Source organism: Lontra canadensis, unplaced genomic scaffold (genome assembly GCF_010015895.1).
Source record: "Lontra canadensis isolate GAN:19392208 unplaced genomic scaffold, GSC_riverotter_1.0 scaffold3, whole genome shotgun sequence".
NCBI classification, from domain to species: domain Eukaryota; kingdom Metazoa; phylum Chordata; class Mammalia; order Carnivora; family Mustelidae; genus Lontra; species Lontra canadensis.
Window position 1 is genome coordinate 31,379,188 of NW_022630997.1, and position 12,983 is coordinate 31,392,170.

Here is a 12,983-nt window from a genome sequence, read left to right on the forward strand (position 1 = left end):
TAAAAGGACTAGGCCTCATCTTGGGGGCAAAGTGAAGGAAGGCAAGTTTAAGAGGTCAGCACTCTCCATGGGCTTACACAGACTGGGCAGTAATTTATATCAGAATTCCAGATTTGCTTCTACTGTGCTTAGAGTTGAAAGAGGGATAGCTTAGAAGACATCAGCTCTGGCCTTGAGATTCATCGGCCATCACATGAGTTATCTGGGAGAGTCAACCATTTTGTTCTCTAGGTACAACACAGGGACAACTTTTTCCCCACTCACCTTACTGGGTGTTGGATAAAACCTCAGGAGTCATTTGATTTAATCTCTTCTTTCCCCAGGAATTAACTCACCAAGTAGAATGCTTGTTTCCCCCACACCCATTTTTGGTCAAGGATCCTTCTCAGAATATACAAACTAACCCACTGCTTCCATAGTTACAATCGAGGAAATCAGTTCACACTGATAGTCTATTAAAGGGAAAGCACTGGAGGCACTTGGGTGGCTCAGTGGGTTGGGGCCTCCGCCTTCCGCGGAGGTCATGGTCTGGGGGTCCTGGGATCGAGCCCCACATTGGGATCTCTGCTCCACCAGGCGCCCACTCCCCCCCCCCCGCCTCCGCACCTTGCCTGCCTCTCTGCCTACTTGTGGTCTCTGTCAGGTAAATAGATAATATCTTTAAAAAAATATTTTTAAAAAGGCGGGGGGCGGGGAGCACTGAGAGTTTGTGAGCATGCCAGAAGAGCAACTCTTGAGAAATGTCTGTGTGTTCAGTCCTTCACAGAGCACTGGAACGGAGCAGGGACCAAGAGAGTGAACCTGTAGTTCCCAGGGAACTGCCACCTGTTGCCTTTATTGCCAGACCCTTCCTCTAGAAGCAGGAAAGGAAAAGACCAAACAACAGACAGAAAACCTCACAGAACGTTCCTAGAAAAAAAGTTTTAATTTATATATTTAACACCATTCTCTTTACAAATATACGTATCTTTTTAAAACACCCGGGTAGATACCCGTCATTCCTGGAAAGTCTTCCTGGAAGTACCCGCGGTTTCCGCACCGGGTCTCAGAGGAGGGCACTGGGCCCCGGCTCGCCACTGTCGGGATACAAATCCAGCAGCGAGAACTCCCGCTGCAGCGGGCAGCTGTTTTCATCCAACACGAAGAGGCCGTGCAGCTTCACCAGGCAAGGGGCGCCGCCGCCCGCCAGCAGCGAGTGCAGCAGGTCCGCGGCCACCGCGCGGAAGGTGACCTCGGAGGGAGGCGCTGGGGAACATGGAAACACACTCGCTCTTAGGCTCCCTGCCCGGATGCCAGAAATGCACACAGCCAAGGGGTCATCCCCCCTTGGTTCTCGAGCCCCACACCCGCGGGAAATTTCCCTTTCTTTCCCCTCTCTTTCCAGTCACAGGTGCTGAAGATGCTCTAGAACGAGGGCCCGCGATGCCCGCTGATTGCGGACATGCTGCTCGGACCAGTGGCATTTCCTATTATGACACAGCTCTTGGCTTCTATAAACAACAGAGGAAAGAACTGACATTGACATCTTCCTGAGTCAAGCCTGACACAGAAAGAGCGTGTCCACATCAGAAAAGCCGTCTCATTTATCCAGTCGACAGCTCTTATCAGCTATCTAGTTTATATAACAGAACCCTGACTTAGTTACTTAATATCAAATCTTGATAATATAAAAATACTGAAATTACAGAGAGATATCACTGCATTTTTGCACTTCTTATAGCTTCCTTTTATTTTATTTTATTTTAGGACATTAAGTCCAGTTCCTGAGCGGGGTGCTAGATGCTAGGCTGGCCAGGCACGACCAACCATGCTCAAACTATACTTGTTCCCTGGCCAACACCACCAGCCCCTCTTGGATTGCCTCTACGGACTCCCAGGCAGCCAGTCACATATTTTTGGCAGTGAGGGAATTCTCTTACAATACTCAAAACTTACGTATTTTTCACTTAGATAAGCTAAAAAAAATCAAGATTAGAGATAATTTGAATGGTCTGAAGACCATTTTATAACTGATGCCCACATTTTCACTTAGGGTTGCGATTTAATTAATGCCGAGAAGTGCATTTGACTTGGGAATGCGCAAAATGCAGACATAGACCTGATCTGAGAGCGGCCCTTCTCTGGGAAATGGAGGCTAACTGATATTGTGCCAAAAGTAAAAAGGCAAAACTGAAAATACAACAAAGAACACCAAGAGAAGGAATGGAACAGCCAAAAGAATGAAAAGTAATAAAGACAGTGAATAAAAAAGGACACATTCCAGTTAGGATATGAAAAGCTGGAAATAACATGGCTCCAACCTTAACAATTAATAGAAAAACTGAAGACACTACAAAGTCACAATTTATGGAGCCTCTAGGACAGCCGAGGTAGTGAGGCAGCCAAGCCAGAGGGAAATGAGGGAGGACAGAGGAGACCACAGGGTTATCGCAGCGAGCAGTGAAAGAAGACACATGCACCCAACAGGCAAGAAGGAAGAATGTGCTACAACTTTTCATGACTCGCTAAAACCCAAATGTGGGCCAGTGTCTCAGGTAAGGGGGGACTGCACCCTCGTCCCCACCAGGTGCTCACACACTTGGATCTAGGGCAGGACATAGAGAAAGCTTCCAACAACGGTGAAGTCTGGAGAAGTGGAGAAGCTGCCACAAGGGAAAACACAAAACACCATTCAGGGCTCCTCTAAGGAACGAGAGCCTTAAACTGAGGGAGGAAGGTGGGTAAATCCTATTGCCCAGGGCTGACGGTGGAGGAAAGATAAAAGAAAAATCCCTCTATCCCTGGGGGAGGGGCAGGAAGCCTCCCCATCCAGAGAATAAGTGGTACCCTACTGCTGGGAGAGGGGAGGACCGCACAAGACATCCCCCCACCCACCAGGGATATAAGACAGAGCATGGCTGTCACAGCAGGTGGAGAGCAAGTTTTACCTTCCACCTTTGTCCTTTTTGTTCCACTCAAGCTAAATTATCCCTCTGCTTTTGCACAGACAGAAAAAAAAACTTAATTTACAGTGTTCTTTCTGTTCCAATATACTGTCGACGCCCCCGAAACGAGTGCTGCTATCTTACCTATAACTCTGTTGAGCCAGTCAGGAGAAATGTTGAAAAGAATCTTCTCCATCAGCTTGGATCCTACATGGATGCAAACCTCATGTATTCCGTCAGCTATGGTCATTACAGCTGGCCTACAGAACAGTAATAACACGGGACCTTCAATAACATGTTCAAATTAAAGAAACGTTTAAGTACAATGTAATTTGAAAGAGCACTGGGTTTCCACGCAGGGTTCACTTTAATTCCTAAAACAACTCTAGGACATTCTGAAACACAAAGAAAGCCCTTTTTTTTAAGAGTTTCAAATGATCAATTAATAAATTTGATTTATTCCATATTCATTTTAAAATTTCAGATACTAAGAAAAGAAAACATTTTTACACTGTTGTCTATATTATGTTTAGAAACATAAAGATAATAATCACAGTATTTCACAGTCACAATTTCAAGTTCTTTTTTTTTAAGATTTTTTTTTATTTATTTGACAGACAGAAATCACAAGTAGGCAGAGAAGCAGGCAGAGAGAGAGAGAGAGAGAGAGAGGAGGAAGCAGGTTCTCTGCTGAGCAGAGAGCCTGACATGGGGCTCGATCCCAGGACTCTGGGATCATGACCTGAGCCGAAGGCAGAGGCTTAACCCACCGAGCCACCCAGATGCCCCTCAAGTTCTTTTTCCCCACTGGATTTTTCCCTATCAAAACCAGACTGTTTTGCAAGTCAATCAGCAGGGAACTAGATAAATAATTTTCAGTGTGTGCTACAGTGGAGTACTATGTGGCTGTTAAAAAGGCTGATGAAGGTTTGTAAGTGCTATTAGGGAAGGCCAGCCATGATGTACTCCACAGAACAAACAATATGAATAACAAAATGGACAGTATTCTATCTACATATTTTTAAAGAAAGGGATATATATGTGCTGGTGTGGACATGATAAATTACTAGAAGAATATACAAAAACCTCCCATGAGCAAGGAAGTAACAGCGATGGTGGAGGGTAGATGGGGAAGAATTTCCGGCTTCATATCTTCCTCTACAGGTTGCATTTTTAACCAGGTTCATATTACCTCTTTCAAAGATTAATTGTTAAAAATAAGTTGAGAAGAGATTTTTTTTTTTTTTAACTTGAGAGAGAGAGGGAGAAAGAGTATAAAGTTGAGGGTGTGCAGGGAGGGAGCACAGGGAGAGCGACAAGCTGACTCCGAGCTGAGGAGGAAACCCAATGCAGGGCTCAATCCCATGAGATCATGACCTGAGCTGAAATCGAGTCAGACCCTCAGCCAACTGAACCACCCAAGGGCCCCAAGAACAGATTTTAGAAACAGACTCATTAATATAGAGGAATTAACAGTTCAAACAACAGTACTGATTTTCCCTCAAAAAACCTACTTGCCCTTCACCCACATGATGATGCTAGGTCTTTCCTCTTTTTTCACTCCACACTTTCCCCATGCTCTCTCTCTTCCTCCATTCTTTATTTCGGCAAACACATACTCAATATGTACTTCGTGCCAAGCACCATGCTAAGCACTGGGTGCACTCTAGCAGACAAGACAGATCTGGTTCCTTCACTCCAGGATCATAAGAGTTTAGTGGGACAAAAAGACAATAAGCGGGGAGCCTGGCTGGCTCAGTGGGTTAAGCCTCTGCCTTCAGCTCAGGTCATGATCTCAGGGTCCTGAGATCAAGTCCTGCATCGGGCTCTCTGCTCAGTGGGGAGCCCGCTTCCCTCTCTCTCTGCCTGCCTCTCTGCCTACTTGTGATCTCTGTCTGTCAAATAAATAAATAAAATCTTAAAAAATAAATTTGTACACAAATCTTCACAGCAATATCATTCATAACAGCCAAACTGTGGGACCAGACCAAATGCTGGGATGGAGGGAGGGAGGAAGTGACTGCTAAGGTGATGGAAGTGATGGGTGATGGGTGATGAAAGTGTCTCTAAAAATGGACTGTGGGGTCATGGCATAAGCCTGTGAATACACTAGAACCATGGATCATACATTCTAGATGGGTTTGTTTGAATTCTAGCCCAGTAAAGATGTTTTTTAGAGAAGACGTCAAACAACTAGACAAGTACCAAGTGCAGTGAGTACACACGTGGTGCTGGGTTAAGAAGGCCCCGCTGATGAGGTGCCGTTTAAACTAAGACGTGGGGCGGGTGGAGGGAAGAACACACAAGAAAGCTTGAGGACAAAAACATCGGAGTGTCCAAGGAACCGAAAGAAGGCCGGGGGTGAGGGGAGAGGTGGGCACAGCGAGCAAGGGAAAGCAGAGTCAAGGGAACCCTAAAACCCGGAGGTGTTTAGGTCAGGCAGTGATCACCCGTCAGCTGTGTAGAGAATGAGTGGAAGTAGGCCAAGGCCGAAGGAGGCCAGTAAGACAGAGCAGCAGCCGCGACCAAGCCCACGTGCTTCAGGACCAGCAGGTGCTGCCTTCCCGTTCTGGTTTTGCGATAACTGGGGTTTTGGCAAGGCCAGGTAACCAGGATGTCACATGACCTGCAATGTATGGGGACCCTAACCATGAGACACTGTCCTGCCTGAGATGTCACTAGTGCCCCTGAGGTTGAGGAGCAGTGGAGATGGAAAAAAGTGGGTGAATTTGTGATGCGGTTTTGGATGAAATTCCTAGGACTTGCCAGTAGATTAGACATGGTAGGTAAGGAAAAAGGGATGATTCAAGGCCTATGTGCAGGTTTCTAGGTAAATGGGGTAGACAGTGATACCATGCACTGGGAAGTATGAAACTGGGAAGAACCAAGTTTGATATAGACAGGAAAAATAAGAGAGCCAATCTCGGGTATTTTTAGTGTGGGTTGCCTAAAACACATTCAAGTGAGGAAGTGAGTATCAGATATTGGGGCTTGGAGGAGAAAACCAGGGTGGAGATGCTGTGGAGAGTCACTAGCACATGGGCAATCCTTTGAAGGAGGGAATGAGAATTAAACCATGGAGCTAAGGTTGCTGCTGGAAAATCAATTCCAAGTTACAAACAAGCAACATCCAACATGACTGATCCACTCACAGCATGGGACTGTCATCCCATACAAATGCTCACTATGTATTTCATAAGAGTTTCTGAGTACAAGAAGCATGCTTAGATCAATCAGCATAGCATCCACAGTATGAAATATCAGGTGAACATATGTGGATACCTAACTCGATTGTGTGGGTCTTTCAAAAACTAGGCAATCAGAGGGACGCCTGGGTGGCTCAGTGGGTTAAGCCTTTGCCTTTGGCTCAGTTCATGATCTCAGGGTCCTGGGATCGAGTCCCATATTGGGCTCTCTGCTCAGCGGGGAGCCTGCTTCCTCTTCTCTCTTTCTGCCTACTTGTGATCTCTCTGTGTCAAATAAATAAGTAAGATATTTAAAAAAAAAAAAAAAAACCTAGGCAATCAGCTTTTTCTTATTCGGTTGCTACTGACTTACAAAAATCATAAGTGATGACTCATGCAATGATTTCTGAATCACTGTACTTGATAACTTAAGGGAATCTCTAATCTCAAGACTTCCTTAATTAAAAAAAAATCTTCTAAGGAAACCAAATAATCTGAATCCTAAACCTAAAAACAATTTAAAGGCTTTTCAGTAAATAAAACAACTCTGCTTTAGCATGTCTATCAACATTCTAGCAACACAAAACATTTGTACTACATCTTCAATGCATTATAGTTTAGAACCATACCTTATAGACCTCATACTGGGTATACCATAGTCAGCTGATAATGATCTGTGAAGTCCTTCTCTTGAATAGTTATTTTTTAGACTGAAGATTCAAAGTCTGTCTGCTCCATAAGGCATATTTATTGGGTAACATTTTTGTCCAATAAATAATCACATTCATGAGGAACATTAAGAATGATATAAAGGGGGCACCTGGGTGGCTCAGTGGGTTAAAGCCTTTGCCTTTGGCACAGGTCATGATCCCAGGGTTCTGGGATCGAGCCCCGCATTGGGCTCTCAGCTCAGCGGGGAGCCTGCTTCCTCCTCTCTTTCTGCCTGCCTCTCTGCCTACTTGTGATCTCTGTCTGTCAAATAAATAAATAAATAAAATCTTAAAAAAAAAAAAAGAATGATATAAAGTAACACATGCATTCTGTAAGGAGACTTAACTATTGATAAGAAATCAATTTTCATTAACTATATTTCTTTTTTCTTTTTTTTTCATTAACTATATTTGTTATACACCACCTATCTTAATTTTATTTTATTTTCCATACAAGCAACTTTCAGAGTAAGAGCAAAATTTATTTACTTATTTATAACACACATATGTAAAGGGAAATAAGGCTTATGGATTAAGCTTCTATAAATGTTCTTAATGTATACCATGATAACATGCTGAATACATCTGTATTTAGTTTTTAGATACTGCAGTATTTAGAAACAGAAAAGAGCATGAAACAGTGATGATTATTTTATAAAGGCATGTAATTTACAAGGTAAAAAGAAAAAATGTATACAAGTATTTGGACATTGATTGACTGAAAAATGTGTTTTTCACAGAGCTGGTTTGCAATTTTACCAAAGAACATTTGCAATCCTTAATTTCTAATGTGAAGCTGGGAAAACTGAGGCACAGAAAGTTAAATACCTTATTAGCTTCCACACTGAGAGGTTAGATCACAGAACAGTTTAACCTTTAAATTCCAGTTATATGTGAAAGTATAGAAATCAGTTTCTCATGAGCCATTTAGATCTTGGTTAAAAAATATAAAGCCAAGTAAAAATTTTCTTCAATATAGCTGCTTAAAGATAATAATATCTTTTAATTACTGCTTTTAAAAATCCCTGTTATGATTACTGGACAATTTTTGCCTTCATAAATAAATAGCCATTTATCACTCAGGGGAAAAATTTTATTCTCTTGGATTAATTCTAGTTAATTCTCATTAGAAAGCAAGAATTGATATATACAATGTTTCGGTCACGTCCAGTCGTAGAATAATAAATCTTTTCCAACCCAGCGGCTTGCTTAGCTGCCTCACCTGTAGTACAGCTTCTTCATAGTAAAGGGCAAGCAGCCGTAACACTGTTTATAGATCTTGTTCTTGTCTGTTTCCAGTTCCAGTCCGCATTTTGCACAGCCAGTATATACAATGTCAGGAAGAGAAGAGAAGATGCTCCTCAGAGAGCTGCGGGCACAAAGAGCTATCTTCTGAGCTGCTGGGACAGGGATCACTAGCTCTGAAATCTGGGCTTTGATTAGAATCACTCCTACAAGAGACAAAAAGAAATGTGCATATATTATAGGACCAAAAGCATAACTTTAACTTATGAATGTGGTTCATGATATGGTTGACTGAGTCACTGATAGTAAAGGACACGACCGAGGACTCATTCTTGGTCTTCCCTCCTTCACTCTTTCCCTGCACAATCTCATCAGCTCTCGGCCTCAGTGTTTACTCTGAAAAGTGAGAGGTAAGCAGCTGCTACCCGTAACTACGAGTGAAGATTGTTCTGGCTAGACTGGCTGTACAGGTGGGTGTTTCCTTCCTCCTTGTCCTCCGGAATCATGCAAAATAAGATCTATCCCTCTTTCAGGAGCGATCCCTTCAAAACACTTGAAATGAGCTAACATACTTTCTCTCTTCCCATCCTCACTTCTTTTTAATTGATCATTGCTGAAAGCCAAATACCAGGTCAGTATTCTTCCAGTCTCTACTTCATCCAAAATGAACATACCACTAGCTTATCCTCTTTTTAAACTTTTTTTTTTTTTCCAGTTTCCTGCCCATCACCATCCATACTCTGGGCATTGGTTACAGAGCACGTGAGCACCAAGAGTGCTCATTTACAAAATGTGGCTCACGAGGACCTCAAGCACATTCATGCATTCTCACTGGCTCATGCATTCGCCTGTTAAACAAATACTGAGTATCGTTATCTGCCAGACACTCTTTTTTTCTCATTTACCTTTGCCTTATTGTATACTAGTGAAGTCAGGGAGTTCACCTGAGTTTATGTTCTCCCTTCCTCTCCAGAGTCAGCTGAAAGCCCTTTTTAAGCCTTTGGATTTGCTCTTCTTCATCCTTTTAGCAGGTGGTATAATCCAGGTCAGGAACTCATCCTTCTGGCTACCTATTCTCTTTTCGGGTTATCTCTTTAAGAGACCCACTAATGGTGACTTTCCTATTCCTAAATCCTTCTGTTTGCTTTGGTCTTTTGGTGCCCAAAGATTGTTTCATCATCTTCTCCAATCAGGCCCTGTATCCCTAACATGAATTACAAGAGTGTGTAGCCATCCACAGACCCAGCAAATGACAGCACACTCTGTATCACACCTTGCCGCAGACATGTCGTATCACTAAGAAATTAATGAAAGAATTCAATCATTTTAGAAGAACGTTAACATCCCTCCACACATTTTATAAATTTACACATATCTACAAAAGAATTACAAGTTCATGATTAATGTGGACTCTGCTTTCAAGGGGCTTACAGCCTGCTGGGCACTGATGTTCTGCGGATGGCAGGGCCCAATGGCAGAGCTTGAGTAAAGCACCTTCATTTATTGACAAGGAGCTGGGCACAGCTTCACCCCATCCAGCTTCTATTAAGCTTTGTTAAGAGAGCAGACCCTCAAGAAACTCTCCCACGTTGAGCTCCCTATCTCACTCCTTTTATTTAACTATGAAGCACGTTAGGAAAAAATTGCTCGTACTTCCATATGCTCTCTCCATTTCTGTCTTAAAAACATATACACAATGACAGAAACTATGAATTCAGCCCTCAGAGGTGAACATAAGAGAATGAAAGTAGCTAAAAGGCCCTCTCTGAACACAGCCTACCAGGGACTAACTGTAACAAAACAGTCTTTGCATGGCTTACCAATGGGGAGCTCATCTCCAGCATTTGCAAGGACACTCCCAATCCCCAGCCTCGTCCCCCAAACCAAACCTTCAGAGCTATAAGCACCTATTTTATTACTGCTCATGATGGTGATTTTTATTTTAAAATCTATGTCTCCAATTCTAGGCATCAGCTGCTCTGTGTAACCAGTAGATAACAGAGCTGATTTCTCCGTGACACCAAGTAAGTTAAGTGTACTCCTCCACTACCTTTCTGTGGTTAAAACCTTCCAGTAAGGGAAACTGGAGGCCCACAGGGCTTCACTGAGGAAGTCCACCAGATATGTAAGGAAGAAACCATTCTCATTCTAGACAAACTCTTCCAGAAAACTGAAGAGGAGGAACTACATCCCAACTCACTCCATAAGCATTATTCTAATTCTATCCCAAAAGCAAGAAAGACTATTACAAGAAGAAGAAGAAGAAGAAAACTACAAATATCCTTCATGAGCACAGACATAAAAATTCTTAACAAATGTCAGCAAATTAAATCCAGCAATATATAAAAAGGACACATCATGACCAAATACGTTTTACCCCATAAATGCAAAGTTGTTTTAACATTCAAAAATCAATCAATGTAATTACATTAAAATAGTGCAAAAGAAAAACCTTATGGTCATCTCAATCGATGGAGAAAGAGCATTTGAGAAATTCTAATACTCATTCCTGATCAAAAAAAAATTTTTCAGGGACACCTGGGTGGCTCAGTCGGTTAAGCCACTGCATTTGGCTCAGGTGATGATCCCAGGGTCCTGGAATTGAGTCCCACATCGGGCTCCTTGCTCAGCAGGGAGCCTGCTTCTCTCTCCACCTCTGCCTGCCACTCTGCTTGCTTGTGTGCTCTCTCTCCCTGACAAATAAATAAATAAATAAATAAAATCTTTAAAAAAAATTTTTTTTTCAGTAAACTAAGAATAAAAGGCAACTTCATCAGCCTTATACAAAGCATGGAGGAAAACCCTAAGCCAACATCATACTTAATAATGAAAAAACATATGTTTTCCCCCTAAGATCAGAAACAAGGTAAATGCATTTGCTCTTACAGCTTTTTATCAATATTATATTAGAGAAGTCATCAAAGGGGTGAGAAAAATAAATAAGGGGCATCCAGACTGGAAAGGAAGAAATGAAACTTTCTTCACAGGTAACATGATAATCTATATAGAAAATTTAAATCTACCAGTTATTACTGAGCTTAGTGAGTTTAGCCAGATTACAAAAGACAAGATCGATATGCAAAAATCAACTCTATTTCTACATAACAGCAACAAACAGTTGAAACTGAAATTTTAAAAAGCACCAATAACAGAAAAACCAAATAGCCCAAAACCGAAAACAGGAGTCTGAGGAAAGATATGAAAGCCCTATATTCTGAAAACTACAAAACACAGCTAAGAGAAATAAAAGATGTATCTTGTTCGTAGATTGGAAAATTCAATATTACGTCAATTCTCCCTCAAACGGATGTATATATAGCTTCAAAACAATCCCAGCAGGCTTTTTTCTAGAAATTGACAAACTAATTCTAAAATTCACGTGGAGATGCAAAGTACCTAGAGGGGCCAAAACAACTTTGAAAAAGAACAAAGTTGGAAGGCTATCTGACTTCAAGGCATATTATAAAAGCTACCAGTAATCAAAATAGTGTGGTACTGGTATAAAGGCAGACAAATAGATCAATAAAATAGAAGGGAAAGCCCCAAAATAGATCACTTATGTATAAACAACTGATTTTGACAAAGTAAAAGCAATTCACGGGAAAAATAGAAATCTTTTCAACACATGGGGCTTAAACAGCAGGATATTCATATGCAAAAAGGAAAAGAGCTTCTAGTCATGCATCACACCATATACAAAAATGAACTCAAAATAGATCATGGACCCAAATGTGAACCCTAAAACTCGAAAACTTCTAAAATAACACGTAAGACGTAAATGTTTGGGATGCTGGGTAAGGCAACGATTTTCTAAGTAGGAAACCGAGAGCATAATTCATACAAGAATAAATGGGTAAAATGGAGTTCATCAAAATTCGAAACTTGTGGTCTTCCAAAAGCCTGGTTAAAAGAATGAACGAGGGACGCCTGGGTGGCTCAGTTGGTTAAGGAGCTGCTTTCGGCTCAGGTCATGATCCCAGAGACCTGGGATCAAGTCCCATATCGGGCTCCTTGCTCGGCAAGGAGCCTGCTTCTCCCTCTGCCTCTGCCTGCCTCTCTGCCTACTTGTGATCTCTGTCTGTCAAATAAATAAATAAAATCTTGAGGAAAAAAAAAAAAAGAATGAACGAGCTGGTAACAGACTGGGAGAACATATCTGCAAAACCTACATCTAACAAATAATTTTTATCCAGAATATAAAGAACTCTCAAAAATCAGTAATAAGAAAGTAATCAACCCTTTGTTTTTAAATGGACAAAAGATTTCAGCTGACACTTCATCAAAGACATAGGGATGGCAACTGAGTAGATGAAAAGATTCTCAAGATCGTTAGCCAACAGGAAAATGTAAATTCAAACCACAATGATCTATTCTTACAGAAATTAAAAAGACCAAGTGTTGACGTGGGTGTGGGAAAAACAGAACTTTCACACACTGCTTGGGGGAAATACAAAATGCTACAACTACTTTGGAAAACAGTTTGGCATTTTCTTAAACAATTAAAAATTAAACGTACACCTACCACATAATCCTTCAGCTCATGCAGCTCCTAGGTTTACTCACGAATAAAGAAGGACCGTGTCCATATAACGCTTTGTACATGAATGTTTATAGACGCTTTACTTTTAAGAGCCAAGAACTGGAAACAACGCAGATGTCCATCAACAAATGGATAGATAGACACATCATGGTATATTTGTACAAGAGAATAAAAGGAATGAACTACTGATATGCACAAAAGCACAGATATGTCTCAAAAGAATTTGCTTCATTAAAGATGCCAAACAAAACGGTGTACATAATGTATGATTCCACGTATATAAAAATCATAGAAAATTCAAACTAATCTCCAGTAACAGATTGATTGCCTGGAAGGTTTAAGAGGGCAGGTATGCAGGGAAGGGAGAGATTACAAAGGG

At 41.6% G+C, this 12,983-nt stretch overlaps 1 protein-coding gene across 7 annotated transcripts in view; it reads right to left on the reverse strand.

Annotated features, from left to right (window-relative positions):
- Positions 1-999: 999 nt before the first annotated feature.
- SHLD2 (shieldin complex subunit 2) overlaps positions 1,000-12,983 on the reverse strand; it is an 85,344-nt gene continuing 73,360 nt past the window's right edge. For 6 of the 7 annotated variants that reach the window (XM_032838182.1, XM_032838189.1, XM_032838174.1 and 3 more), the window contains 3 exons: positions 8,042-8,270; positions 3,069-3,184; positions 1,000-1,245 (listed from right to left, as the gene is read on the reverse strand). In XM_032838182.1, the coding sequence (XP_032694073.1) occupies positions 1,046-1,245; positions 3,069-3,184; positions 8,042-8,270 (545 nt within the window). In that variant the 3' untranslated portion in view covers positions 1,000-1,045. The remainder of the gene's footprint in view (positions 1,246-3,068; positions 3,185-8,041; positions 8,271-12,983) is intronic. The other variant, XM_032838226.1, reaches the window with a different exon arrangement.